Source organism: Chenopodium quinoa, unplaced genomic scaffold (genome assembly GCF_001683475.1).
Source record: "Chenopodium quinoa cultivar QQ74 unplaced genomic scaffold, ASM168347v1, whole genome shotgun sequence".
NCBI lineage: Eukaryota > Viridiplantae > Streptophyta > Magnoliopsida > Caryophyllales > Amaranthaceae > Chenopodium > Chenopodium quinoa.
In genome coordinates this window covers 272,895-299,602 of record NW_018744394.1, presented here as the reverse complement: position 1 = coordinate 299,602, position 26,708 = coordinate 272,895, and the positions used below count along the sequence as shown (strand labels likewise).

Below are 26,708 nucleotides of genomic sequence, written 5' to 3'. Positions count from 1 at the left end.
CTATATTGGATTCATTGATGTAGGACTAGAAGATCTCAAGTTATATATTCATCAGGGGGGAGAAAATACACGATGCATTATTTTTCCCTTGACCATGGTTTTGTCCCACATTGGATTTTCTTGGTAAGGTTTTAAATGAGGCAACATCCCAAACGTATTACGAAGAATGTTGTACTTTTTTTCCTTGATTAGGTTTTTATCCCACAGGGTTTTTCCTAATAAGGTTTTAACGAGGTACCGTCTTCGATAATGGACATCCAAGGGGGAGTGTTATGAAATATTGTGTGGATGACAATTATATTCCTTATATCATTATAAAATATTCTAGATATAGAATTTATTCTTCTCTAAAGATATTTGTGGATGTCCATCTTGTATCATTCTAGAATTTTCTAGATTTTAGGGTTTATCATTCTCCAAGCAAACCCTATCAATTGTACTGTATATATATATATATATATATATATATATATATATATATATATATATATATATATATATATATATATATATATATATATATATATATATATATATATATATATATATCTTCATCATATAAAATACTAGGTTAGATCCTGTGCATGTTTTTAATCTTTTGTCACGAAGTATCAATTTAAAATCCTTTTTTTTAAATCTCAAACAAGCTACTTAAAATATTTTTCTTTATCTTTTTTAAATACATATTATATTGCTTTCTTCTATTTTGAACTTTGATGGCATTTTTTTTTTCAAATATGATAGTTTTTCATTCACCAACTATGTTAAGTTAAAAAATATATATTCATGATTTTTTTTTACTATAAATAGTCATTATATATTAAAAAATAATTACTAATATAGGAATTTATTTATACAAAGATATGGTTGAATATTTAAGTTTATAAATATATTATTCTACGATTTTTTTTTCCTAAATTTTGGAAGTAAATATTTTGCGTATATATCTATTAATTTTTATAAAGTTTTTTTTTTTAAAAAAATGTATATATATATACTAAGGACACACTAGAAGATGACACGTGATATTGCTGGTGTGTCTTTTATTATATTGTTATTGACCAGTAGAATACATAGATTAATTCTTTCTCAATTATGATATTTCCCCTTATTTTCACAACAGTGAAAAGTATTTCACTATTATGCACTAAGCTAAACTTCGTTGATTTTTTCAAAGTTGATAATTGTGGCCTTTAAAACCGTGCAACTGCACAGGTAGTAGGGGTGTGCAGAAATGGACCTGGATTGGAAAACCGACCGGGACTGGACCAGAATTGGACCGGACCTGTTGATTCCGGTCCGGTCTTCGGTCCTCACAAATTGAGAATTCCGGGTTTTCGGTTCAGTCCAGGTAAAAACCGAAATATTCCGGTCCGGACCGGAAAGTGTATTTTTGTAATTTTTTGGATTAAAATTTTAAATTTTATGTTTAAATTTCTAAAAAATTTAGGTACAAAACTTGTAATTTATAAATTTTAGGTGCAAAATAGGAAAGCACGCAAACAAAACCAAGATGTTAAAAATGTATGTATATATTAAGATACTAAAATGAAAAAGAAAAATAAAAAAATAATGTAACCGGTCAAAAACCGGACCAGACCGGAATAAACAGGTCTGGACCGAAACCCGGACCGATTGATTACGATCTGGTCCTGGTCCCAAAAAAAATTCAATTCCGGGTTCCGGTCCTGGTCCTGTCCAGTTTTGGACCGGTGCACAACCTTAGTATACTATTGGTACTCTAATCCACGACAAGCTAGCAGAGTAGATTGCGGACTTGAGGACTCAAGAATCCAACCAAATTTTGTTGGCGCTCATCAATGGAGGTCGTCACTGCAACTCCAACTTTATGCTATTTGTCCTTCATTAAATCCTCAATCAATGGCGATTTCTCTCATTATGTTTCCACAAAACATCGTCAGTCATGGCCGTCAATTTCATCTGTTCATCTCAGTAGCTTCAATTTACGTCTCAAAGGTCGATTCTCCCAACGATTAGTCTCTTACAATTCCCTTCAGAGGTCTGCTGATGACGCCTCATCTCATCGAATTGCTGTTCTTCTTGAAGTTGATGGGTAATTTTTTTTTTTATCACTCATTTTGAATTTTGCTACTGTTTGTTAAGAGATTGTTCTTGAAATTGATGAATTATATCCCTTCCGTAATTCTTAATTTTCATTTTCGATTTTGCTATTGTTTGGTAAGAGTGCGATTATGTGAGTTATTGGATTTTAGTTATTGGGTTGCTGATTAAATCATGAAATGAACAAATGGAAAATATGAAAAATGATTACAGAGCTACAGCAGTTGTAGTGTTTGTTAGTGTGGGCTGATCACTATAATATTTTCTTCCCACTATATTCATTAGATTTCTTTTTTATAAGATTGTATTCATTAGTTCATCGGACCGCAATGAGTAAACCTTGATAATTTTTCCACTTTAGTTTGTATTATTGCATGTACAACAATTTAATGCACCATTTGTAATGAGAGGTAGGTCTGTTGTGTTCAGATTAATTTCAATTCATTTCAGTTTAGCTCCAGTCAGTTTAGTTCCTAATTTCCTTCTTTCATAAACAATTCATTTTAGCTCAATCCAGTTTAGGTTAGCCCCAATCACTAGTTTAGTTCAACCCCAATTAGTTCAGTTTACTTGTTTTCAGTAAATCGGAACAGGCCCATAAAGCAAGAGAGAGGAGTATTAGTTGTTGATTGTTCGGGCTAGTTAGGAGGTATCATTGTAGTATTCAATTTTTCGTTTTATGTTTTGAAAATCATATCATTCATTTGATAAAAAGATTAAAAATTTAGTCTAAATTATTAAAATATCAAAATTTTAGAAATTGACAACCAGGTGCAAACTACTTGGTTACTAATTTTTTTTTTTTTTTCCGTTTAGTTTTTAGAATAAGAAGGAAAAAAAAAAAAACTAAAATGAACATACCATTAACCGTTCATTACTCCGCCTTTTGCTAAAAGATTGTCTAATATACTTATATATAGATATCCCTAAAAGATTGCCCCCATATATTGTAAAATAGATGTCCTTAAAAGATTGCTCCATATCTTAAATTAATATATATTCCCGTGCACCTCTCTTATTTTTTTTTCTATCTCCTCGTCCATAATCGAGCCTACCCATGCGCACAAATTTGAACTTGCTTCTTAAAATTAATAATTGGAGAATTTGGGATTATCTTTTAGAGACGTAGGCAGCATATATCAATGCTATGCTTTATATATCTCACCATCACAAGAAGATACAGGGCAGTAAATATACTAAGTCAGATAATAGAAAATATTTTAAATTTGTCTAACAAACATCATCAAAAGGATTTATGGTAGTTTATTGCCTTTCCCTTTGTTAGGTACCCCCAACCATACGCCCCCTGAGTAGTATGCTTATGCGAACGTAAATAGCCTTTTTTTTTCCTGTATCAGGTTCTGTAAGTACTGCTGCTTGAGTTGTGAACATGATAGCACCCTCTTGGCCTCAATCTTTTGGTCAAATGCGCCCATAAGGCTAACCACAAACCTTAAACATGATATTTATTACTAATTTGGTGAGAGCTACTTATGATTACACGTCAACAAAGGTCAATAGTTGACTGCCCCCACTGTAGAGGCAAGCTTTAGGTTGACAGTAACTTGAAGTCATTCAGAAAAGCGTTAACAAGAATATGAAAAAAAGGCCCATATTATAAGGCCAATGTACATAATTTGTTTTCGGTGATTGTTGAGATAAAATTGACTCAGGTTGTCTTATATTAACAAAGTACAAGATTTGACCAACAATGGTTGCTTTCGTTGTTTCAGGGTCCTCATTGACGCTTATCGATCAGGGAGCCGTCAGGCCTTCAATGTAGGTGCGGAAGAGGCAACTAAGAGTATTAGCTTGCTTTTTTTGAGTGGGTGATGTAAATCCTCACTTTCCTATTATACTGATATTTGTCAGCTTTTCAAAAGCTCGGACTGGACTGTGCAAAATGGACAGAGCCTATATATTCAGACCTTTCGAGGTATGAGATTGCTCTTTCTTTTGGTTTTTACATCAGTTTTTTTGGTGGAATGTGTGTGGGCCGTGGGGGTAGCATGGCTGGTCATGGTAAGGCAGTAAGGTGTGGTCTTTGGTGCTGGGAAGGAAGAGGAAGCAAATTGCTGTTAGTAGTCCCAGATTCCCAATCCCTGGACCAGGTATAAAGGGGGGGGGGGGGACACTACTGTATATAACTGGCTTTGGATGCGGAAATGGTAGTTGAAGTAATTACGTTTTTAACTGTGCATATCCAAGATAAATATGCTCTACTTTTCTGCTGTTTAAGATTAATGATAAGATTATTCAGGATTTACTCAAGACTATTGTACCATTGACAGGAAGGGTGTTGGCGATGAAGAAAAAATGCTTGCTTTATATTTTAATCGGGTTAGTAATACTCACTTCCTTTAAGAGAACACGTGCTGTATGCGATGTGTGTTGATTTTGTTTGTTGTGGTGCTGCTCTAAAAAGTTTTTGATTAAGTGATAATCTACTTGTAGTGAACTGGTTTTTGGTTTGTGTGGCGTTGTTTTTGATGCGGCCGTAATTAAGAAGTTTTAAGTTTGATGCAAAAGAAGTTTTTCTAATTGAAAATCCCTTACAATATGACCTAACCAAAATGATGCAGCCCTGTTTTACACCATGTTTCAAAGTTAAAATCAATTACTGGAATTTTGATAGAGCAATTAAAATAGGATATTAGTTTTTTTTTTTTTTTTGTTTTTTTGTTTTTTTTTTTTTTTTTTTTTGGTATCAGCTACTCCCTCTGTTTTTTAAATACTTGCTCCACTTTCCTTTTTCGGCCGTTTTTAAATAGGAAACTTTGCTCCCATTAATCTGAACTTTGCCTCGTCCGCCGAAAATAATCCCAACTTTCGTTTATTATCTATCACTCCCAACTTTAGGGGGTATTAATTTTTGTTCAGGTCAACAGGTCATCTAACCTGATGTAGCAGGTTACCTAGCCACGTGTCAGCGTATGATTGGCTTAATTTTTAAAAAAAAAAAAAAAACAAAAAACAAAAAAATAATAAAAACCCCACAAACCACCCATGCCAACGGCTGCCACCACACCCCCACCTCCACCCCGCCGGGAAATCACCCCCACCCTCGAAAAACCCCTCTCCTGCTGCCGGAAACCACCGCCCAGCTTTCCCCCTCCCTCAAAACCCACCCCTTCCCTTCCCCCACCCCTGAAAACCCCTCCCCCACCCCCGAAATCCCCTCCCCCACCCACGGAAACCCCTCCTCCACCCCTTCCCTTCCCCACCATAGTTTCCCAAATCACGAGCAAGGAGGCCACGAAATTGGCCGAAAATGGCAGAAATCGGCCGATTTAGGGTTAACACCAACGATTCAACCCGAAATCGGCCAATTTCGGCCGTTTTCACCCATTTCTATGGCCATTTTCAGGGAGAAATGGGGGTACGTTTCTGGTGATTTTTGGGCGTTTCTGGGGGTGGTTCCGGCGTCGAGGTGGGCCAGGGGTTGCAAAGCCGAGGTGGGCCAGGGGTTCCGGCGTGGAGGTTGGGGCTGAGAGAAGCTAAGGGAGGTGGCGGTGGTGGAAGGTGGCTGAGAGAAGCTAAGGGGAGGTGGCTGTTGGGGTTTTTTTTTTATTAAATATGTTTTTAATTTTTTTTTTCTATTTTTTTCAACCAATTACATGTTGACACGTGTGCAAAAAAAACAATTCAGAAATGTTTACCTGATTTACCGGTTGCAAGTCATTTGGGTGCAATAAAAATTAATACCCCCTAATGTTGGGAGTGATAGATAATAAACGAAAGTTGAGATTAATTTCGGCGGACAAGGCAAAGTTCAGATTAATGGGAGCAATTTTTCCTTTTAAATACTTGCTTTATTTCCTTATTTGGAATACTTTTACAATATTTAATTCATTTCTCTCACCCTAGTGGACCCAACATAAATCATATTTTATTAATTTCATATTCTTTCTCCTCCAATTCTTTCCACTACTTTAATTTTTTATTCTACCACCTACCCCACTACCTCCATATTTTATTACTCTCTCAAATTTCTCCTAAAACTCTGCACATGGAGAAATGGAGCAAGTATTTAAAAACAGAGGGAGTACTTAATACTAAGTTTATATCAATTATTAAAATTTGATATTAGCTATTGAATTTGTGTTGCTGTTGTGTTTATCAATTGTTGATTGATAAATATTAGTTATTAAATCTTGATATAAGTTATCTGATTTTTTATATTAGTTAATAAATTGTCGATAAATCAAGAATTTTGATATTTGTTAATAAATTGTCAATATAAGTTATCAAATGATGCAATATATGCTAATTCCATATCCTTAGATGCTTGTTTGACTAGATGTCGCCTTAGGTTGGCATCATCAGTATAATTAAAGGCTCGCATTAGACACATCTAGGCACTAGGCAATTAGGGTAGAGCTTTTTTTTTGCTTCATAGAGGCGCACATTGGCAGTTTTCTTATTGTTCAAAATGGCGCACCAAAGCGCGACCAAGGAACGCTTAGGCGCACCGGGACCTTCATTGCCTCATTGCACTGTTAGCCTTTTTATACATTGGGTGTAATGGTAGTTTTCCTCCTCTCCAAAAACTTTGACCAGTGTCATAGGTTACCGGCGAACTGCCACCTTTAGAGATCTCCCTTGCCGCCTCAGTTTCAACATGCTTATCATTTTGCTTTTACCTCCCTCTCTCTATTGGTATTATGGTAGAGGTGTCAATCATTGCCCTCTGTTGTTAGCTATTGGGTCGGATGGAATTAGCCAAATACACCACGTCAGTCACTCAGTCAGCTACTCCAATGATACCACTCTACTTATTCCTAGATACACATACCCCACTAAGAATAAGTGAGAGAAACCTTTGATACATAGACGGTAGGGAAATAGGTACTATATTGCGGAATTTCACGAATCATATTCATTCACACCTAATAAAGATTTACAATCATATTACATAAAGAATTGTATAGTTCATACCTTAGCGCATGATTTCCACAATGCGATGGACTATTAATTAGGGAGATAATAAAGCCATGTAATTAGCTCACAAAATTCGAATGAGCTGTCCACCAATGCTATATTAGTCGGATGAAGGAGGAATGCACCACGATCACCACCTTTGCGGACAATCAACCACCACAAACCACCACCATCCCGACACTACCACCGGCGCAAGGAGGAGAGAGAGATGTGTGAGAAAGAGTGTGAGAGGGGTTGGTTTGTGTTTGCGGATTAAGGTTTGATAAACTGATCACCGAATGTTATGTTCTAACCCTTGGCACCTAGTCTATTTATAATCATATTATAATTAGACTAGGAAGCAAAGCCCAAACCCGTTATGACTCCTCGTATGGACGACCACCTAGAGGGAGAAGGTTTATCATAGGCCTCTTCTTCTTATGCTCAATCTAGCCCTTTTGTATGATCTTATAGGATCCGCTTAATTGAGATTCGACCTATTTTACTAGTCCAAAGATCGTTAGTACCTCTAGATATGATAAAATGACGACCCAAATAAACGAACTTAATTATCTCCATAATTTGATCTATTTATATATCTAGTAATTGCATTTAACGAAGACATAAAATCTTCTCCCACTTGTATTAGACAATTGTAAAATATTCAAATTCCTTAAGTTAATTAGTGTCGATTTGACATATGGTTATCAGAGATCACATTAATCTACAAATCATTTCTTGAAATCTGAGTTGGAATTGCAAAAAAATGATTACTATGTAATCTGTTTGAGCACGGCCATGCATTTTCTCAATTCTCCTTTTAAAGGCCATGACAAATTTCCCAATTAAATAGGTAGACACAATCCAATCTTGTGGCAACCAAAGCTCCTTCTCAACTTTTGAATTAACCAAGGAAACACCCTTTATAGTCTCCTTTTATGGCATGACGTTTTGATGTCCCATAGTTAAAACAATCATTGAATGAAAACAATGTTTCACTCATGTCAATGGAATCCATGATGCGTTCAATCATGCATCATTCATACGTATCCATGTAATTAACTGAACATCTCTATGTTCCTATAGCCCATGAAACTGCGCTATCAATCAATCTTACATACTAGTCCATTAATTGAAATCATTTATGTCCAATTTAATGATTTCGAATTAGGAACATAAATTTATGAATTCAGTTCACTTATGGGGTTTCATTTACCGAATTAAGTATTTGATGATCCCAACAATTCATATTATTTTGTTCATTTTATTTATGCTAAACCATGATTAAATAAGATTGAAACCTTGTTTGAATTGATTAACATAGGGAAACATGACTAATGATTTTTCAATTGTGACTCCCTAGTACACAATCAAAACCATCCACCATCATGTTAATTTCAAATGAGCCTTTGTGTCTTTAGGCTATTGAAATAGTTTAGTCAATAAATTTCATGAGACATTCTCATAAACAAGAATTTTGTAACTTCTAAATTTCATAATAATATTCATCTCCATACACTAAGAATATTTCTTTATCCTTCCACAAAGAATTTAGGAACTTCTAAATTGTATTTCAATGTTATATTGGTTTTCGATTGAAATAATCACCACATGTTCTTTAAACATGTGAATCAAATGGGTGACTATAGTCCATGACGCGCATGATGCGTCCTTTGCAAAATGCACAAGGAGCATCACTTAAACCCTTAAATTCATCAACCTTTCTCAAAGCATTGAATCTTGTTAAGCAATGTGTCATGTTATATAGGATTGAAACTCTTTTCAATATAATGTTGATCCTCATAAGAATCTTATCAATATAAGTTTTTTAACTAAGCTCTACCATTCGAAACCTATCTTTATAGATCTTGATTCCCAAATGTACTCATATTTTGCTTTAAGGTTTTTCATACAAAATGCATTAGCAATCACTTGATCTTTCAAGCTTGGAATAATCGCTCTATGTAGTATACCAAGAGGACTGCATAGCTCCCACTATATCTTGTATACACAAGATCTTCATTTATGAGAATATCAAACAATTTGATCAACTCATTAAATTGAAGATACTAACTCCATGATGCTTACTTTAGTCCATAAATGAACCTTTTATGCATCCTTAGGATTATTGGATTTTCAAAACTATACTAATTGTATCACATACAAATCTTCTTTCATGAACAATTTCAAGAAAGCATTTCTGAAACCCATCCACTTTGCCTTTTGGAAATGACATCTTTTCCATAAGGGCACCTATTTCAGCAACAAACATTTTGTGCTAAGTATGAATTGTGTAGTTTTATCTTGTGCTTTATATAGGAATCAAACGTGCATTAAACGATTTAATGCAGTTTTTATCCTTGTTTTGTAAAAGGACTTTATAAGAACTTTTCTTATCCATATCACAAATGAAGCCTTTGCTACATTTTGATTTGACGTATGTTGGGTTGTTTAGTATTATAGCTCATCTTAAAAGTATATCTCTTGAATAATGGTCAAAAGATAGGTAATTTTCATCTATTATCAAACTATATCTTATATAGATTGATACCTCCTTTTATAAACACTTCACAAGGTTTTTCTTTGGGAGCTTGTTGTAAAATATTTTCACAACGCTTGGATCTTAATTAAGGTATTGGCTTAAATTCTCATTATTACGATCATATCGCAATGCTTTGAATATCTTGCCAAGTAAATCTCTTGACTCAAACTCTCACCATTACAATCATATTATAATGTATATATTATATTGTATAGTTGACATCTTAATGTTCATCATGGATTGAACCATGTCTCATAATGTTCGATTTCTCATTTCTCACACATGAGTTTAATTGTGGTGTTTAGGAGTTAATTGTGAAAGAATTTACAATCCCTTAGATGATCATTATGGAACTTTGTTGCGTTGGGTTCGGGGTAACTCGACAACAAAATCCATACACACATCTTCCCAAGGAGAATTAGGCAATGTGTGAAAAGACCAATATTTTTTACTTTAGGCTTGACACATATTGATCGATGTCACAAACCATATGTGGCCAATAGAAATTTTCTTTATGAATGCTCAATGTCTTATCACGACCAAATTTTGCCAGCAAGATCACTAGCATGACACTCATGTAGTATCATCTCGCATAGTGAACATCTTGGCAAGCACAATTGATTTCTCTTGTTTAAGTAGTCATCTTGTCAATGAAACTGGCGGTGAGGGACTTTTGAACAACTCTTCCAAATTTCTCCTAAGTCTTCATCATCTTCTTATAAGTGTGGGGACCTCATACCAATAAGAGTAGAGAGCAAGGCATGTCTTCTACTTAGGGCATCAACAACCTTGTTTTGCGTCCGACTTTGTGCTTCAGGACGAAGTGAAAGGAGATAAAAATTCGCTCCATATTGCATGACGTCGTTGGAGTTTTTGTTGGCTGTGAAGATTCTTCAGTGAGCAAAAACTCTATAGCCAAAAGATAGTGACTCCAATGATCTAAGGCTCGTACAATGGCATAGAATTCCTTCTCGTATGTTTGAGTATTTTCGTATTGACTTATTGAGTTTCTCACTAAAGAAAGCAATTAGTCGTTCGCCTTATCTCGGCAATATCAAAATTCAACAATAATTAGGTTCTTGTATTAACTAGCTTCTTGCTTTTGAGTATGAAAATATAATTAAACACTTTGAGTATTCTTAGCTTTATCACCATGAAGTGGGTACTAGAGTGGGTGTTGTTGGCTGATTGAGGGCAGGTACATAGTGGAGAGTTTGGAGAGTTTAGAATTGAGCTTGTTTGTTGACTTTCCTTCACCAACAAATAAACTTGCCCTTTTACGCTTTGAATCCTTGAAATCACCATGAATCTTTTTACCCCCCTTATAATTTAAGGCAACCACATATTTATGATCCTCAAATGCACTACCTCCTCAATTTTGTTACCCTTAACGACAAGGCCTAATATGCACCTAATATGTCGAGTTACTATCCTTAACCTCCACTTTTGAGAGAATCTTATGTGGTTCTTGATGCTACAAGAAGAGAAAGTGTAGCGAACTCATTCATGCAGCATGAATCTCCACTTCAAGGGTCGCAAAGAGAATGTACAAGAGGTCAATGTGCAAGGCACATGTCGACAAAATGATTACGTGGAGCCAATACATGGAAGAAAATTTATGCATGAGTTGTTTAAAATTCATATTTGATTCAAACAAAGGCATTAAGTAAAGGTGGATTATTGGAAAAAGATTGTAGAGTATTACAGTGGAAAAGGGAAGACCGTTTGGATATGGAACCCATGATTTTGTATTGTCAGATCAAACAACAACCTTAATGTGCTAAGCACATGAAATTTGTTTCACGAAAAATCGTAGAGGTTCATTCATTATTAATGGCATCGGGTATGAACTAGATATAATAGTTTCTAGACTATATCTATCACGAGTGTGTTACATTAGTTAAAAAAATTTCGCATCCTATGGACTTGAAGAGGCTTTTTAGGGAAAAGCATGAGAATGCAAGGAAAGGTGTTTGATGAACATTTAGAATACTCTATCCTTTTGCTATAGTTCGTGGGCTTTCATGTTATTGGCATAAACATAATATATGCGATATATGGATACATGTATTATATGATACAATACGATTGTTGATGACGAGCATCACACTTATAACGTAAACTTTTTTGACAAGGAATTTTAACCATGCGTTGTTGAGGATATTCATCAAGGGTATGAATGAATTTCGAGGCATATACAGTTTCGTTTTAGAAGCCATCATTTGTATTGTTTGTGAAATTTAAAATTAGCTTTATTTTTGTTATAATTTGTTTATATAATGTTACCAAATGTTGATTGCAAACTACATGAATAAATCACTATTTAAGGAGAAAGTTTTTCAATATTCTTGATTAAAATATCTATTCTAAGCTCATATTGCAAGTATGTCATTTCACGCTGCAAGTATACAAATACCGGAGAATTACAACATGTGTAATTATTTAAACGAAGTAGATTTTAATAATAGTGGGGACTTATAAAGTAACTGATGCTCAAACTAAAATACCAAGTACTATAATCGCATGTTAATTTTTGATATTGAAATTCTCAATTCACATATGGGCAGATTTTCAGCTCCTCATATACCATATAAGTAAAATTTACATACAAGCTACAAGACTTTATAGTATAATTACTAGAGTAGTTTGCAGCTACGAAATAATAATGTGGCAAATCAAGCTACATCTTGTAGCTTACAATTGGAGTAGGTTCTAGTTAAAAGGGTAGTAGCTTTAAAAAGTTATGTGGGAAAGCAAGCTATGAGGCATTGTAGCTTATCATTGGCTCTCTCTTATTCAAGTTGTTCTATTCTTTCTTTCTTTTATTTTTTTCTTTCAAAAAGTCATTGCATGTATCATTTGTGAGGGGTTATGTGTTATGAAAAATAAGCTGCGGTATGTTGGGAATTATTGTTATCGTATTATTATTATTTTTTTCCATTGCAAGTAATATATGTTAGTTGATATATGCTATGAAAATAATTTCCTTTTTATTCTAAGTGAATTGAGTTGAGTACGTAGGTAGGAAGATCAAAAGCTTGACATCAAGGGGTGCCTAATATAGATATAAAGTTTCTTGGTTGTCTTTTTAACATATATTGCATGGTTACTCGTTAAGTTGTTCATTTTCAGTTGTCCCTCTTTTCTAATTTTATTTTATCTTATATTTGTATTTCTTGCCTTTTTTTTGACAGATTGGTTGGCCTACATCTCTGCCTACAAGTGATAAGGATACCTTTATGAAAAGTGTTTTACAGGAAAAGGTGCTTTGTTTTTAAAAATAAATTGTTTTTATTATTTTTTATCTTTTATTATCCTACGTACGTTTATGAATGGATATGATCTATTTGCTTGAAGTTTCATGAGGTTGCCCATAATTGTTTCTTTAAACCTCTTTGCTCCATATATGATGCAATATATGATATTACCTTTATATGTACACGATGTGTGTGTAAAATTTATGGAAATCAAAATTAAGGAAGTAATAATGTTTATGGTACTCAAATATCACTTGTAGAATTGGCATTATTTATTCCTCTCTTGCCTTTATTGTTATATAAGACGTAATATGGACGTGATACATGTGCCAATTGTAAGGTTTAAAATTATTTAAAATTATTTTCAAAGCGCTGAGATTGATTATTTAACACATTTTTATTCGAATTGATGAAACATGTTAAAAATTATGAGCTCTTAGTTGTAAATTGTAATGTTAGCCGTATATGCATGTGATACATTTGCTAATGTGTAAAGTTTGAAAATTTTTAAAGTTATTTCAAAAGTGTTAAGATAACATTGAAGCACATTGTTATTTCATAATATGAAACATAATAAAAATTAACGTCAAATTGTATGATGTATTAACATCTAATTTTACAATCATACTAGTTGTTTTTTAAGCAACATGGTATTCCCCATAAATTAAGGAAATTTCTATATGGTGGCCTCCTAGAAACAAAAATTTATTTGGAAGACAAATTTTTTCCAATTCTATCAAGTGATACTCTAAATCTTGACAAATAAAGCATAGTGCCCTTTTTTAGTTTTATGGCTAACCTTTATAATTAAATTGGTTAACCTTACTTTATTTTTTAATAAAAAAATAACTAAATTATTTTATTAGCAATAAAAAAAAGGAAAAACCACCACCAGAACCACCGTCGCCACCTATTCCAATCAATATCGACCTTCCCCGCCCTGCGTGCCCCACCCATTCTCCCCTGCCGGCGACCCACTCCTCCCTTTTCCCTTTACCCTAACCCTACTTTTTCCCCAGCCCTCCTCTCCCCTTGCCGATGATCTCCAACCTCTCACTAAACCCTAAATTTTGCCGCACCTCTTCCCCCACCAAAAAATCCCCCTCCCTTTTACCCACCCCTGAATGGCGAGGGAAGTTGTTTCGAGGTGGAAGAAAGGGAGGAAGGGCTATTCGGTGGTCGGGGAAGAGGTGCGGTGGGTTTAGGGATTATGGGAGGGGTTGGGGGTCGTTGGGAAGAGAGGAGGGATGAGGGTGCAAGTAGGTCGCTGATGTGAAAGGGGAGAAAGGAGGTAGCTGGCCGGTGGGAGTGGGGGTGGGAGTTGGGGGGATGGTGGGTTTACTTTTATTTATTTGAAGGAAGGATAAATTTGAGGGATGTTAGTCTTTTAATTACTTTAGGTTAGATAATGAACCATTTAAGTGTTGGTTAGTCGATTTAATGACAATTAAGCCACTTTAGTGAGTGTAACGAAGCTAGAGTGTCACTAAAGAGAACTAAAAAAAGGTTTGTCCAAATAGAATATTCACTCTAGGAGGTTACCATGTAAAATTTCTCAAAATATAAATATCATACATCCAAATATAATAACTTTTAGGTGTACAATCAGATCTTAATCCATGTTTTAAGGTCTTCTCAAAAAGTGAAATTAGTTTATTGACAAGTTGAGACTATGTTCCATTTCGATATTAAATGAGTGATTCACGTGGATTAGATTGATAAATTACTTTTATGATTTATATTTTGATGATTTGCCTTCTTTGGAGCCATGTGAATTAAAAGCAAGAGATATCTTAATTATTATGGGAAAAGTGTTTATTATAGTAGTGTTTAAATAACAATGAGGGGAAAATAAGTTTTTCTAGGTGGACACCTTCACCTCCACTTCAATTATATATAGAGATAATAAAACATAATGAAGTAGTGGAGTATTTGATCAAAGTAGATTATGAGTTTTAAGATATTGTTCTAATGCTGTAATAATACTACTGTAAATATATTTATTAAAAATTAGTGTTTTTATATCTGAAAATATTAATGTATGAAGTATTTAACATAATAGTTTGGAAAATTTAAGTCTTTGTTACCATTTATCAAAATCCGTCAAAGTGCTCTAATAGTTAAACTTAAGTTTCTGGAATTTTAAGGTATCATGCATCCATTTTTTTTTTATGAAGTGACTTTTAGTTTACCATATGGCTTGTTTTTATTTAGTTCATATCTTGATTTGATAAAATTTTCAGCTTCACACATAATGAGATATAGTATACAGTTGTCATGATAACAATTGAAGAGCCAAAGGATTTTTTTGTCCTATTATCATGGGAAACACTAGATGCTGTTAGTCTTATGCTCATGTATATTTTGATTTGCTCCCTTAATATATAATTATTTCATGTTGATTGCAACACATGCTGAATATGATATTGACTTACAATTCACAGAAGAAGGCGTTGGCTGAATTTATGAGTTCAAAGAATACACCTTTACGACCTGGGGTTGAAAAGTAAGCATCTTAGTCTTTTGATTACATCTTAAATTCTTTTGAATTTTGATGAGTGAATGTCAAAATAATGAATCCATGCTAGATGTTAGCTTAATTTATGTGAATATGTGAATTAGAGATTCGAAAGCAACTCCTAATGTTTCTTTTTAGAGGATAATACTGCTTCTGGTTCCTTTTTACGTTTTGTTTTGTTTTGTTTATTTATTATTTTTTTTTCAGATTTATTGATGATGCATGTGACGAAGAAATATGCGTTGTTATTTTGACAGCATCTAGTAAGTTTGGGGAAGAGACAGCAAGGTCTGTTTTCCATTCTTTATAAGCTTTGTGGAATCTTTTAGAGCTTATCGAGTCAAGAATGATATTTCAAGAAGTCATTTTTGTTGTCTAGATTGTGCATACACTCTTAGAGCAATGCCAGAAACTTTGAAAATGATGTACTCCCTTCGTTTCATAATAATCGCAACACTAGGGAAGGCACAAAGTTTTAGGAGAATTATAGGATGGGGACCAAAGGAGAATTTATTTTATTTTATTTTATTTTTGTACGGAAGAAATTTTGTAATATAAATTAAAGTTAATGGAGTATAATTAATTGTAAATGGAAGAGAGAAATAATTAAAAAGTAGTATAAGTGGGGTTGGTAGGAGAGAATAATAGTAAAATATTAGCGGGTCCTTACCAAATAAGGAAGTGTTTCAATTATTATGAAATTCTAAGCGACGATGAGGCTAAGTGAACAAAACGGATGAAAAAGGAAAGTCGTTAGAAACTGTATATTCAACTGTAGAAGAACATTCACAATGTTTGGTACTTCAAACTATATGATTTGTCTACCAATTTAATAGGTATAGTTTCTTGCAATTAATTTTCAATGTTTTCAAGCAGCTTGCTCATGACTTGATCTTATACTTTGTATTGTTGTTGTTGAAATATGAAATTTCAGTGAAGGCCACGAAGTTAATCATCCTTGCCCTTTCATTAAATTTAATAATGTTTTGGATTCACCTAGTCTTCACCGTGTTCTTTTTCTTGGTTAGCCCAGTAGTCTCTATCTCTCTAGCTTCCCCTTACCCCACCCTCCATGCCCCGTTTAATTACTTTCGTTTCACTTTCTTGTTGTATTCCTGTATATGTTTATCCAAATGTTTATGAATGTAGATCACTGCCTCCATTCTAATATAATGGTTATTCTTTTCATTTTATAATGGTTACACACTCACTTTGCTTATCCCTGGTTCCTGATTTCGGCGAGACTGTTTTGCCAAACCTGGGACTAGACCTTCTCGTTCTCCAATAGAATCAGGGTAGGGGGAAGGCCTTGGATCTTGATTCTGGTTCTCCTGTCCTGAATATAATCAGGGTAGGGGGAAGGCCTTGGATCTTCATTTTGGTATATGAGCCCTATCTGCAGTCTTTCCAAGGGGGAATACCCCCCTCGTTGTTCTTCTTGGTCGTATTTTAAAAAAATGATCTGAACATATTTAGTGTCAAATGTTATGAAAGTAAGACAATCTCCGAAAGCGAAGAAATGAAATCAAAGCACATTGGAATCATCGAGCATATAACATGTGTGCCGCGAGTGATCTGTCTGCGCTAAGGCAGAATAGCGGATTGGCTTATCTTGCCTCATCTTCCGGGGGAATCCTAGGCTCTTTGAATTGGTTCATCTTCAACAACACTAATATGGTTCATTTTTGTGTTATTGAAGATGAAACTTCTGTGTACCCTAGATAGTATTAGTACACAATCATCCTTATAAAACCATGATGAATCATCAAACCATTTTAGACCACTAATATGGTTTGTACAATTGTTGTTAAAGATGAATCAATTGCTCAATTCGACACAGATAAGTGTCCAAGCCGGCTATGTATTGGAAAATTTCCATGATTGTATAGAATGACATAGGAGGGTCATATCCATGTCCAAGTGGCAAGGGTCCGACATGGGTACTTGAGTTGAAATGAAGGTCCGAGTAACGTAGGATAAAGTTACCACTTATCCAGTTATCCTTACTATCCATTATAAATTTATAACCATCACCATGTAAAAAGAATTTTAATAAAAGCTATCTCTGTGGGATTAATTTTTTTATTTTTTTTTAAAAAAATGTGATTAAACCACTAATTGGACCTCATTGCACCAAATCAGTTTTTGCTATGTGATTTGGTTTTAAAAAAGCTCAAAACATATTTTTACGATTTGGTTTAGATGCCAAATCGTACCAAACTAGATCGTGAATACCCCTAGCATGTCTCTTGCTTTGTGTACACACTTTTGAAATGTAGGTAAATTATTTCTCTGCTTAAGGTGCATGATTTTTAAGTTGTATTTCATCATTTTTAGGGTGAATAAGTTCTGAGCTACAGGTGCATAAACTGTTTAAATTTATATTAGAAATATTCAAGTTAACCAAAAGAATACGCAATTGCAGTTCAAAAATTACATATTTGAAAATGATGAATATGTTATTTGAATACCTGGACCTACTGTTTATGACTGCCTAATGTTGATAGTTAGTCTTCTTATTACTTAGAGCAATTGTTGAGAAGCTTGGCCCAGGAAGGATGTTGAAGGTAAAAGTTATTGGGAAAAAAGAGATAGAGGAGAGTTTGTATGGGCAATTAATACTTGGTTTGGGAAAGTTCTCGGGTCTGGATGAGGAACTTGCTAATGAAGCAAGTAAAGCAGGTGATTTCTCTATTTATATCTCATGTGTTAGTTTTTGATGTTGCTTGCTTAAGTGTTAGTGGTCTGCTGTTGAATAGTTGCTGCAGAGAAAAAAAGGATTGTTGAGGAGGTAGCATCCATGCTGAAGCTGCGCGTTGATATCAACACCGGCACATCCGAAAGGTTTTTATTTTTATTAATTTTTAATTTTTTAATTTTTTTATTTTTTTTGTAAAATTCCTCTCTATGTACACACACACACACACACTCATTGACACACACTAATTAAGGGGATAAATATGTGTTTACCATTCACCCTAAATCAAATAAAATTTATCTCCCAAACAAACCCAAATCGAGCCTAAGGCAAGTAAAGGGGTCAAACGACAAGGAGAAGCTAAACACCACAAAAAACTATCAATAATTAAGCTAACTTCGAAAGTTTATCAAGACGACTATATACTAAGCAAGCTACGAATTCAAAGGGAGAAATCAAATAGGAAAAATACTAAGAAAATGGGTCAAACGACTTGAGCAATACCAAGGGATGAGAAATGGGAAGGGGCAGCGAACGAAACTACTCACGATCGATGATTAAAAGCACAATCTAACCTCCTATCAACGCCAATTGCTTTCTCATGCATACACAATTACACTATCATCATAATCAAGCATGAAATGAGTTAAATAAAGAACAAATCATCTAATGAACCATACCCAATCATACTATCGTCATCATTAAGCTTAACTCACCTAATTACAACAATTAATTGGCCACTCAAGAGACATAATTAGAAGATTGTGAAAAGTAATGAATTAAATCACGAACAAACCCTAATCCCAACCCTTAACATACTTAAGATCTAAGCTAAGCCATCACCGTCCCCTTATTTGAAGAACTACTCTCTAAACATGGTGAACATCAAGTTAATTAATCAACAAATAAACAAAGCTAGACATGATTAAGAACTAAATAAAGAGATTAACAAGTAATTAGAAAGACTAGAGAAATTGAGATTGCATAAAAGTATTAAAATAATCGATAAGAGTGACAAAGATTACTTAGAAAGCTTCATTAATCTTCAAAAGTGCTAAAATTGATCACAAAATCATCTCAAAAATGCTAAAATAAGCGTCTCTTCCTAAAGTCAAGCTAAGAACCCTAGGATTAAGCTAGTCTAAGTTGTATTAAAAATGTCATAACTAAAGGCTTATATAGACCGTACAAAAGAGGTTGGATTCTGGCAAAGGGTAGGTTTTGTGCCTTGTTCGACAAACCTCTTGGGTGGTTGGTCGAACCTCCCAAAACCAAAAACCTTCAAAGCAGCCTATGGAAAAATTAGATGGAACTTCTTAGGGGTTTGGTCGAACCTCTAGGCGAAGCTCTTGCTTGAAGGCCACTTCTTCTATTCTTCTCCTCTTTCTTTTAGCTTTATGCCTTCTCCTATGCTTCCAAGCTTGGCCAAGAAAACCTCCATAAGCTCGGGAATGCCATGAAACCCACTTAAAGGCAACAAAACTAATGGGAGAGTGGGAATGATGAAAGAATGCATCAAAATCATCGAGTAATGAGTGTAAACATGCATATTCTTCATCAAACAAACAAGTGTGCTACAAGAGTATTATTGTATTATTGAACTAAAAAGCTTATGAAAACAAGAAAAACTAAACATAAAACCTAGCCAAGGAGTGACATTTTGAATGTCACTCATCAAACTCTTCGACGCTAAGCTTTTGCTCTCCCTCGAGCAAAACAAGAACAAAACACGAGGGGAACGGTGAATTTATTCAAACAAGAATGTAAGAAAAAAAGGATTTACACTAAGTCATTTGTGTAGGAATCACTGTTGTTTTTAGCTTAAACAACAAGTCATTTAAACCCCGAAGTCACCAATGAGGACGAGTATGTTGTCGTGAGTGTTTCGAAAGAGGTTAACCCACAACTCAAACTTACGCGGCCAAAAATCTTCATAAAAACTAAGGGTGAAAATGAAACAGGAAGGCCTAAAGGGTTGTAATTTGCTCAAAATGAAGGAGGGATAGGCTCAGTTGGTTAGCCAAGTAGGAAAATGCAAACCAAAAAAAAAAAAAAAAAAAAAAAAAAAAACAAAAAAAAAACAAAAAAAAAACCTAGTCCTAGATATAAAAAGAAGTCACTAAAAGGAAATGCCTTTTTTCTACCCTAGATTTAGTTCGATCGCGACTTTTGGTAGCTTGACGTTAAGTTCTTGATCTAAGAACTTACTTCGATTTACAATAACTACCTTTAGGCTTCAAATCCGTTAATGAGAGCAACATTATGTAAACACAAACAAGAGAATTTAGGTTCGGTGGACCTTACCAGTTCTTAACATAATTATCTTAGCACAGGCATAGCCTAGAGCCGACCAAAGGCAATCTAAGAGCGTGCAAACTCTTAATGCATAAGATTTGAGGCATTTAAACACATAAGTCCATCTTATATTATGCTCAATTTGAAAATGAATAAACAAAATTCACTTGGTTTGTCTTGAATAAAAAGAATTTTTTTTTTCTTTTTTTAAACAAAGCCAAACATTCAAGGAAATATATAAAGCAACTAAATCCAATAGGCAAACAAAGGTTGTTCGACCACAACGCCAACGACGACCAGATTCCGTGAAATCAATGTATACAACCTCGAACCATTCAACTTCGTCCTAACACAACCTAATTACAGCACATAAAGAGAAAAGTAAGAAAAGAAGGCTAACCAAGGACGATCTCACTAAGTAGGAAGCAAACTAGGAACCATGAATGTAACAAAAGCATTACACCTTGTTGATCCACTCCAAGCTTTCAATTGTATCCTACAAAATAAGATTAGAAAACACTAAGAATTATCCTACATAGAATGGTAAGTAAACAAGAACAAAAGAACTAAAACTATAAACAAATAGAAAAAGAACGAACAAGAAGCTATCCACAAGTTTGGATTAAGGGGATTTGGACTATGGAGAATTAAAGTTCAACGTCAAGAGAGAAGAGGGAAATACATCACACCCATTGTCATATCATCATCACATCAATACGACTAACGCTTTATGGAACAACTAACAAACATTCACCAAATCACCAACCACATCAAAACAATCATCCTATAAGCAAACATCCTCATTTGCAAAAAAATTATCTTACCACACCACATTCTCTATTAACATCTCAAGCGATCGTGAATATCCTCTTGCGTCTAACATTCTTCTTGTGATGATTGCCATCAAGTTGACGTCATACATTCCGTAATGGATGGTTTCTATCATATGCATTTGCATCATACTACCGATCCCCTTAGTACATACAAGGTAAGTGAACACTAAATGCATATAAGAAGGAACTAGATGAGAAGATCGAAGAGGATGTTCAAGAGCTCACCATCCACGATCTCTACCAAGTTGAAAAAAAGAAATTGGCCCTTCATGGTTAGGAAGCACTAAAGGTATACTTGAAACATTTACCTTCAGAGGTATGCATTTCTTGAATCCAATGACACTTATCCCATCATTCGATGTTTTGAGGAAGCATTATAAAGCATTATAAAGGAAACATTTACCTTCAGAGGTATGCATTTCTTTGGGCCATACTCTTGATGACATCAAAGCTATTATTCCCGCGCTTTGTATGTATAGAGTCAATCTAAAGGAGGGTGCTCAGCCGTGTAAACAAAGGTAAAGGAAAGTTAACCCTTTCTTGAATAAGGTTGTGAGGAAGGAAATTTCCAAACTACTTGATGTGTGGATCATTTACCCAATAGTTCATAGGGAATGGTTATCCCTGGTTCAATTAGTGCCTAAGAAGGGCAGTATGACGATAGTGGAAAATAACAAGCATCAAATGATCCCAAGTCGAGTCGAGTTGGAGAATGTGCATTGACTATTGTCAATTGAACACAACAAGCATCAGTGAAGCTTTGCACAAGTGGGCATTAGGTGGAGCATGGCTCAGGAGACAGGAGTGTCCGCTTTGTTTGATGGTGGGCACTTCTTTGGGTAATCTTTAGCTTAATCAAAACTACAACTCATCCTTTACAGCTACAAACACGAGCAAACACACAAGGATGGAAAGACCAAAGACACTACTATTGTATCAAAATGAGTTAAAAAAGGGGTAAAATAAGAATAAAGACTATGAAAACGAAATATATACACTACTTAAAGTGGATTAAAATTCACCATCAAATCCCTAAGCCAGTTATGGGATTAAGGCTTTGATTGATTGAAATCCCCCAAGCTAGCTTATTGCTTATCCTAACAAGATGAAATAAGATAGTGGTTTATAGATTCAATAATTTTCCAAAACAAGCAAGTAGAGCATAAACCAAATGTCAAATAACTAGCATAGAACATACTAAACTCCAAACTAACAAATCAAATGGAGTGATGCTGAATCTTGATTGGTGCAAACATTCCTTTCCCATGTTCAAATCGGCCCTAGTAAGTGACATTACTAGTGCCCCATTGGGAGCTAGAGTACAATGTATTTATTGTAGGATATTGGAATAGAGGACAATATGTAGAGTAGAGAGGATTTGATGCATCCTAACACTCACTTATCCGGTTATCCATGTGTAGTACGGGTAATATTTTATACCCTCTCTTGATCCTTGAAAGCTTCTCCATGTTGGATTTTTGTGTAAAAATTTGACCATTACTAATCATTAATGTAGTAGCATTTCCTTTTTCTAATGAAAAAATCATGTGTATTTGATTTATGTCTAACAATGTAATTTTACATGATGAATTTACATTTTTTTCTTTTCATATTACCATTCAAAGTTTGACATTGAGGTCCTAGGTGGGCACTCTTTCAAAGACGGTGGAGTGTGCAACACCAGATTTATGTGCCAATCAAATTTTTTATTTTCCTAAGGGTTTAGGTTTTCCTTTTCTCTTTTAAGTTTGACATGAAAACTATTGTACTTAGCTATCACTTGCTAATCAAAAAAGTGCCTTTGGATTCCTTAAAATTTATATTCTGATATGATGAGTGTTAACCAGTTTGCGTGAGGTTGTTGCTGCACTTCGAGCAGGTGCTGAAAATGCAGAAGCACCCGTCTGCAATTGTGTGCTTGTTGCTGGAAGTCAACCTTTAATTTCTGCTGCTGAGTCTACACGCATGCCATGCATTGTTCTCAGAAACAGGTATAGTGTTTTCTTGGCTTAATGTCCTGTATTGAAAATACTCATGACTATGGGTGATCATATACTCTTTGGCAGCAAATTTCTAGTTAGTAGGGATGGTTTAGGATTTGATAACCATATCCTTCAATCATTAAACAGAATTGACAAAGAGATTATCCGTTTGATTGCTGACAGTGAATAAATAAAATTAAGGGAAATTATCAAAGATACACTCCAGTTTTTCGACTTTTATCAATGATACACCTCATTAAACTTTCATTATTAGCGGTACACCTAAAATGTTCCCTAATCAACTATAGTAACTTAAATGTTAAGTAAACGTTAATTATGATTAGTTGACAACGTTTTAAAGGTTAGGAGGGTAAAATACCTGATCGCCCTTCTCATTTAATTTCCCTCCAAATTTCCCTTCCATTGGCCCCCCCCTTTTTGTGAAAATTACCCTACTTATAGACCTTCCTGGTTGTATTGCGTTTCCATTTTCCCCTACCTTTTTCTTTCAATTTAAACCTAAGTTATACATTTAAAAAGTAGCATTGTTCCATGCAAACACAAACACAATTTCCCAATCAAATGTAGTTTTATATCTAACAAAATACAAAATTTAGCATGCAAACATGATCATATGGAAATCGAGCATAATTTAGAGCAAAATCCAACAACAATTACAAATTGTACTCAAAATCCAACAAATTACACAAAGATGCATACATTAACTTAAACCTAACAATTTAAACCAAAAAAGCCAATATTCGAAACAAAAGTAAGCACTAACCTTTTAAAATCCACAAAGAATCGCTAAATCTTCAAGGATTTTGCTTCACTCGAGCGTCAATTAGGGTTTTAGAGAAGAAGAAGAACGGGGAAAGAGTGAGGGAGATGAACAATAACAAATTTTGTATTTAATGATGTTGGTTGGGCTTGGAGGGAGTCTTAAGGAGTGGGGGGATATTTTAGTCAAGTCAGACCAAAATCGCCGTTGACTAATCACAATTAACGTTTACTTATCGTTTAGGTTACTGTAGTTATTTAGGGAAAAGTTTAGGTGTACCGCTGATAATGAAAGTTTAATGAGGTATATCATTGATAAAAGTCAAAACCTGGAGTGTATCATTGATAATTTCCCTAAAATAAATGCCGCTGTCGATAGGTGTTTCTCAGCGTAACCAGTCAAGGCACGCTGCGTATCCCTCTCAGCCTTTTAACCAATGGAAATTAGCGTGTTTAAGTTGTAACTTGTACATTTAAACTACATATGAAAATAATTTTAAAAATTAAATTGCCAACAGTCATAAAGTTTTATGATTTGTATATAGAGACCTATTCTGCCATACTTTGGCAGTCTTTAAAATCCACCTTACCCACTCTTTAAATTTGTGTTTACACTTCCATTTTCTGATAATAATTTATTAATGGTTTACAGCAAAAATCATGCGAACTTGCACTGCCTTCATCTCCACGTGTACAGCCTCTCTTTTTTTATATCTTCAATACCCTCCCTCCAACTAGGCATGGTATCAATCATGCCAAGATTGGACAATAATTCATTGAACTGGCTTGAACACAGGACCTTAGTAAACACATTTGCTGTCTAAGCATGCTCCCCAGTGAGTATGCTTGTAATTTTGTTAAGTTAACATCACTAATCAGGGTATGCACTAAGGCTTTATCGTGAGGTATGAAGAATGCTCATACCAGTTAAAAAGGAGTTAGATTAACAGGCCACGAGAATTTCACATCTGGAGGTCACCTTGATCACAAGGTGTGAAGAATGCTAATACGAGGCAAAAAGGAATTATAATCCGGATGAGATAAACATTTGTCACTCAAACACTTTTCACATTTTTGTTTTTATAGTACGGAGTAATCAATAAGTAGTCCCTTTGTGAGAGGATCATGGTCGGTGAGTACCGGAGATATTATTTGGTTTATGTAACTAATTAAACCCCATTTTTGGATGAAGGCTTTGGTGGGATTTCAGAATTCGGATAACATCCTCGTGCCCAAGAAGGATGGATGGTGGTGGCTATTGTTGTTGTAATTGAGTAGTCTCTTCAACACATTCACTTCAATAATAATGCTATAAGAGAAGATCTTTAATGACCCATGTGTAACATACTCCTATATAAGTCATGTTTAGATTTTCATCCTAAAACTTAACATCCACAAATAAATCCTTTCATAACAATGATTTCCTAATGAAAATCAAAATGTGGAATTTGACGAATTCGTCACCAATCATTTACCACAATATTGTTTCCATAGCCACAATTCGACAACCCACACTTCAAAACAATAAAGATGGTTTTACTATGCTTCAATAATATATTTAGCAATGTCATTTTCGTCGTTGTACTGGTTGAAGTTATAAAAATGCTGTAATACAGTTTTAACAACACAATAATAATATTTAAAGTTTGCTTTCAAGTATATAATACAAGTAATAATACCAAGTATTTTACATATGCATAATTTGAAATATTATTGTTCGATTTTCATTGACATGCTTGAAAAGTTAAAGTTCAACCATTATATGGAAACATGCGAAGCTATGAATTTTAGAGTTTGTATTGAAATTAAGAACTTCAGACTACTTTCTCAACTCTCAGATTTGGTTGTCTGAGTACAGTTTTGTGAAATGTTTAGTATATTTAGACTCATTACTTATTTGACATACCTAACTGTGTTTCAATGTTCATTTCAGCTTGACATACAGAGCAGAGTTCCCATCAGCAGTTGCTGTCATGGATGGTTTCGGAGATGCAGACCTAACAGTACCTAAACTACGAATGACACTTTTAAGATTGTCCCAATGATGACACTTCTCATTGCAATCTGTTACATCTTGCTGCTGGCTTGATTATCTTTACCAAATGTTACGTCAGCACATCTTCAACATCTTTGCCTTCCTAGTTTGATTAGCAGGAATAGTGAAGGTTGTTTATTAATGAATATGGAGTAATAATTGTCGTGACCATTGATGCAGCCACATAGGTGGTGTTATTATGTTATTTGATTATTGCATTTTGAACTCAACTTTTGTGGTAGTAGTAGAAAGAACTAGATCTACGAGTGCTAGATGGATTTTTGAGCAGTTTTGTTCACGATGAGGGGAAAGCAATCCAATTCACATAAGAATGAAACTCTCAATGTGAAACTCATATTATGTGAGAATAGATCATGTCATTGGATCGTAGTAGCTCACATACCTACATATTTAATGGCAATTTATAATTCTCGATAAATAAATTAAAAAAGAAAAAAAAAAAAAGGTAAATAAATAAAGAGTTCATCTTGTGTGACCACTTATGAAAGAACAGAGAAATCTTTGAAAATCAACAAAAACTACGTATATGGAGATCCTCCTTTACTCTATAAAACTCCATTATATTGTATCTACAATTGAATATTAACGAAGAAAATAGATTGAACCTAAGAATTAAACATGGAAGTGCGACCAATTCAAATACATAAAAAAATCAACGCATTCTCAATTTGTTATATCATTTAACTTTTATTTTATACAACTTTTTAAGTGAAAGGACTAAGGATACAAATATATGGATATACAA

At 34.4% G+C, this 26,708-nt stretch overlaps 1 protein-coding gene across 3 annotated transcripts; it reads left to right on the top strand.

Moving 5' to 3' along the window:
• The first annotated feature begins 1,747 nt into the window (after nucleotides 1-1,747).
• On the top strand, nucleotides 1,748-26,271 carry LOC110696870 (CBBY-like protein). 3 transcript variants are annotated; one of them, XM_021874205.1, is made up of 11 exons: nucleotides 1,749-2,074; nucleotides 3,816-3,865; nucleotides 3,955-4,018; nucleotides 4,374-4,422; nucleotides 12,739-12,807; nucleotides 15,246-15,307; nucleotides 15,527-15,607; nucleotides 17,847-18,001; nucleotides 18,079-18,163; nucleotides 22,993-23,136; nucleotides 25,841-26,271. In XM_021874205.1, exons 1-11 carry the CDS (start codon nucleotides 1,821-1,823, stop codon nucleotides 25,950-25,952), a joined length of 1,125 nt encoding a protein of 374 aa, XP_021729897.1. In that variant the 5' UTR covers nucleotides 1,749-1,820; the 3' UTR covers nucleotides 25,953-26,271. The 3 variants fall into 3 exon arrangements, with proteins under 3 accessions (XP_021729898.1, XP_021729899.1, XP_021729897.1); XM_021874206.1 differs by lacking the exon at nucleotides 15,527-15,607 and having other exon boundaries at nucleotides 1,748-2,074; XM_021874207.1 differs by lacking the exon at nucleotides 22,993-23,136 and having other exon boundaries at nucleotides 1,748-2,074.
• The last annotated feature ends 437 nt before the right edge of the window (nucleotides 26,272-26,708 follow it).